General features: G+C 38.6%; 2 protein-coding genes across 2 annotated transcripts; one reads left to right on the plus strand and one right to left on the minus strand.

The window, feature by feature from the left end:
* Nucleotides 1–15: 15 nt before the first annotated feature.
* ASPACDRAFT_37780 (uncharacterized protein) lies at nucleotides 16–1,904 on the plus strand (the record flags this gene model as incomplete). Its single annotated transcript, XM_020200334.1, has 7 exons — nucleotides 16–198; nucleotides 265–445; nucleotides 497–673; nucleotides 731–955; nucleotides 1,007–1,205; nucleotides 1,293–1,421; nucleotides 1,646–1,904. Coding segments are annotated over 7 exons (1,353 nt in total), but the record flags the coding sequence as incomplete, so codon positions are not given.
* Nucleotides 1,905–2,220: 316 nt separating this feature from the next.
* ASPACDRAFT_82570 (uncharacterized protein) lies at nucleotides 2,221–3,520 on the minus strand. Its single transcript, XM_020206114.1, has 6 exons — nucleotides 3,299–3,520; nucleotides 3,119–3,184; nucleotides 2,994–3,065; nucleotides 2,818–2,935; nucleotides 2,577–2,761; nucleotides 2,221–2,521 (listed from the first exon to the last, which is right to left on the minus strand). The coding sequence occupies exons 1-6, from the start codon at nucleotides 3,317–3,319 to the stop codon at nucleotides 2,324–2,326; spliced, it is 660 nt and encodes a 219-aa protein (XP_020050913.1). The 5' UTR covers nucleotides 3,320–3,520; the 3' UTR covers nucleotides 2,221–2,323.
* Between the last annotated feature and the right edge of the window lie 2 nt (nucleotides 3,521–3,522).

A 3,522-nucleotide genomic window follows, 5' to 3' on the forward strand; every position in this document is an offset into this window, starting at 1 on the left:
AGCCCAGTTTCTTCGAATCCGCAGCTTGAGGATTTTTGCCGCCAGTATAATGCATCTACACTTACTGAGCTACATCCAAGCTTTTGTAATAAAGATAAAATTAGTCTTATTATTCAAAAGCAACGCCTTTTAACAAATCCAAATGGGCAGGATGTTGATGGACTGATCTTTTTACTAAATATTGATCCTTTCATTCGTGTAAGTACTTTGCAAGTGCTTGCCAAGCAGTTACCGACTGCTTGTTTACTAATTCTTAGTATTTAGTCATATGTTCAAGACCGATATCATGATGCAGACGGAACTATGATTTTTTGTGCTTATAAAGAGCAGCTTCAACTACTTGCTCGCTTGGAATCATTTGAGGTTGATATGTCATACAAACGGCTTAGATCAAACAACATGAATGAGGTTCTTTTTGCAACATTCCTCAAGGATCAGAATAAAAGTAAGTACTTGCCAAGCACTTCAAGACCACTTACTAAGTGCTTTGATAAAGTTATTACACTTCTTCGTGTTTTCACTACCTTTGATACTGCTGATGGATACTATCTGCTTTTCAAACGAGCCTTTTCTCTTTTAGAAAAGATTACTGAAAAGCCTATACTTTTTCATTCTATTCATAACAGTGGATTTCATGGAGTGATTCTTGATATGGATACCAAGCAGTATAGCGGTAAGAATCTTATTAATTACTGATTGAGTACTTGGCAAATACTTATCAAGTACTTAGGACTCGGACGTTATCTTTCAGAGATTGACCCGCAGCATCGGGATTATGTATGGCAGTTACAACATTTTGTTGTTTTTTGCCGTGTTCATTTTCAGCGTACAATATTAAAGGCTATTGGAACAAGAAATAAGGATTCTTCTCCTGAAAGTCTTTATAGTCAAATGCTGGGTCTTTTAGACTGCAATACTGAAAAAGAGTTTGATGAGACAATTGAATGTTTTCTAAGTACTTAACTACTTCCTAAGCAGTTGCAAACTACTTACTAACTACTCACAGAATATGAAGACGACTCTGTCGTTAACTGGGCTAATCAAAAAAAAAGTGCAGTTATCAAAGCAGGCCTAATCAAAGCCTGTTCTGGAATTCCTTCAGTTTTTTATGATCAGTTACGACATCATACTAACGCAGTTGAGCAATCTCATCAAAAGTCCTATGCATCAGGAAAATATCTAACTCTGGTAGAGGCGGTAAAAAAGTAAGTACTTTTCAACCACTTCCCAAGCAGTTTCCAAGCACTTGGAAACCATTTGAAAAAAGTCTAAAATAATAATCTACATTTTAGTTCTGCAAAGCTGGATCGGAGTGATATTGATCAGTATAACGGTTATCTCGATTTTAATCTTCATCACTCATATCGCACTTCTACTGTTGAGGCCAACTATGTACGTCGAATGAGTTTAAATAGTAGTAAGTACTTGCAAACTACTTGGAGAGTACTTGTAAACTAATTATCTTTTTAGAAAGGCGTAAAAGGGCCTATTCTACACTATCAAGTCAGAAATCTGATCAATCTAGTTCTTCTAATCTTCAAGCTTCTACTTTCAGAAGATCAACATCACGATCGCTTTCTCAGACACCCTCCCAGGCAGATGAGACTCAGTATGATATTTTCAACCCTTTCAAGTAGTTTTCAAGTACTTACAAACTACTTAGATCAACCTCTTCCTCCCGGAGGGGTCTGCGTCAGACTGCTTCAACTAATCTTTTAAATTTAGAGCAAAGACGTCAGGAGCTTGAGATTCAAAAGCTTCAAACTGAACTTGATAAACAGAAAGCTGAGATTGAAAAACAAAGAGAAGAGACACGTGAAAAGGCTTTACAGAATGAAGAGCGTGAACTTGATCTTCTTGAACGCCGCCGCCGCCTACAAGAATTTGATTTAAGTAGTTACTAAGCAGTTTCAAAGTGCTTAGCAAGTACTTTTAATATATTTTTATAGCTTCTATACCACAGAGTACTTTACAAATTTTATATAAAAGAGATACTTTAAAAGTATTAGTTTAATATATATCAGATTTTTAAATAGTTCTAAGTACTTTCTAACCGCTTGAAAACTATTTGTTTTATTTCTTTTAATACTCCCCACTTGCCGCACACCCTGACTTAATATATATATCAGTACTCTGATATTAGTTTACAAAGTCTATACTTTTTTTTGATCCTTGCATAGTTTAAATTTACTTTTCTTAAGTACTTAAAAAGTAGTTTTCAATTGCTGAAGCATTTCTATGCCAGCTAGATACATGTCCCAAATTCAATTTCCTCCGTAGATTCAAGCGATTTCAAAGCACTTGCCAAGTACTTTTAAAATAGTTAAACCACATCAGCATTACCGTCGACTTCCTCAGCAGCACCACCAGCCGCAACCGGATGCAGATCTCCGCAATCAAAAAGAACAAAGTTGGCGCATTTCTGAATGTCACGACAGCAGGACTTTTTATCATCACAGTTCTTGCAAGGCACTGAGCCCCCAAGGTGAGGAACAACGTTGCGCATGTTGGTAATATGAGGCTAAGCAGTTAGCAAGTATTTTTCAAGTACTTTTTAAGTAGTTAGATATACTTACTTTGCCGGCCTTGTTCAGCGGAAGTTTAAAAACACCGGGAACATAGTTAGTCTTCTGCTTTTTAGCTGGAGAGCCAGCAGCAGAGCTGGCAGCAGAAATACTAGCAGAACCAGTAATCTCAAGATCGTCAGAAGTGTCACAGGGCTGTTTAGGCTTTTTGCCACCGAAAAGGCTTTTGTACCAGGCTAAGCAATTAGCAAGCAGTTCTGAAGTACCTGTCAAGCAGTTGATAAGCACTTACCACCAGCCGAATCCACCTCGCCCTGGCTGACCCGGCCTCCTTTATCATCCTTGCCCAAGATCACACCGTCATGGGACCGCACATGCGAGCGCAGATTGTTTGTACTGGAGAACCGCTTCTGAAGTAGTTGAAAAGTAGTTAGTATAGTACTGTATAAGCAGTTGGAAAGTACTTACCTTGCGCTTGCCGCATTCATCCACGCGACAGTAGACCTCACCGTAATGAATCTGAACCTCACCACCCGCATTCTAAGCAGTTAGCAAGCACTTGTCAAGTAGTTAGAAAGTAGTTAGAAACTCACGGTATCAAACTCAGGCAACTTGAGGTGCCCGGCTTCGACTTCACGCAAGTACCACACGTACCAGGACTATTTCATTCGAAATTTATCAGTTTTTCATCAAAAAATCACTTTGGAATCACTTTCTTATCATACAAATGATAATAAGCAATAAATAAGACCTTAATAAGCAGTTATACTTACATTTTCGCTCAGTTGAGCCATGGTTGCGGATGTGGGGAAGAAGAGGGAAATGATTGGTGGTGGGAGGTGTGGTGTGTAAGTGTACTGAAAAAGGTGATGTGGAATGAAATTTTCTGTTTGTGTAGGTAACAGGGTCGCTTGGAAGTCACATGATCAAACTGCTTATTAAGCAGTTTTCGTTCCACGCGACCCGAAAAAGCAGCACAGCTGATCTGCAACCACCC

The sequence above is a fragment of the Aspergillus aculeatus genome (genome assembly GCF_001890905.1).
Source record: "Aspergillus aculeatus ATCC 16872 unplaced genomic scaffold ASPACscaffold_114, whole genome shotgun sequence".
Lineage (NCBI taxonomy): Eukaryota > Fungi > Ascomycota > Eurotiomycetes > Eurotiales > Aspergillaceae > Aspergillus > Aspergillus aculeatus.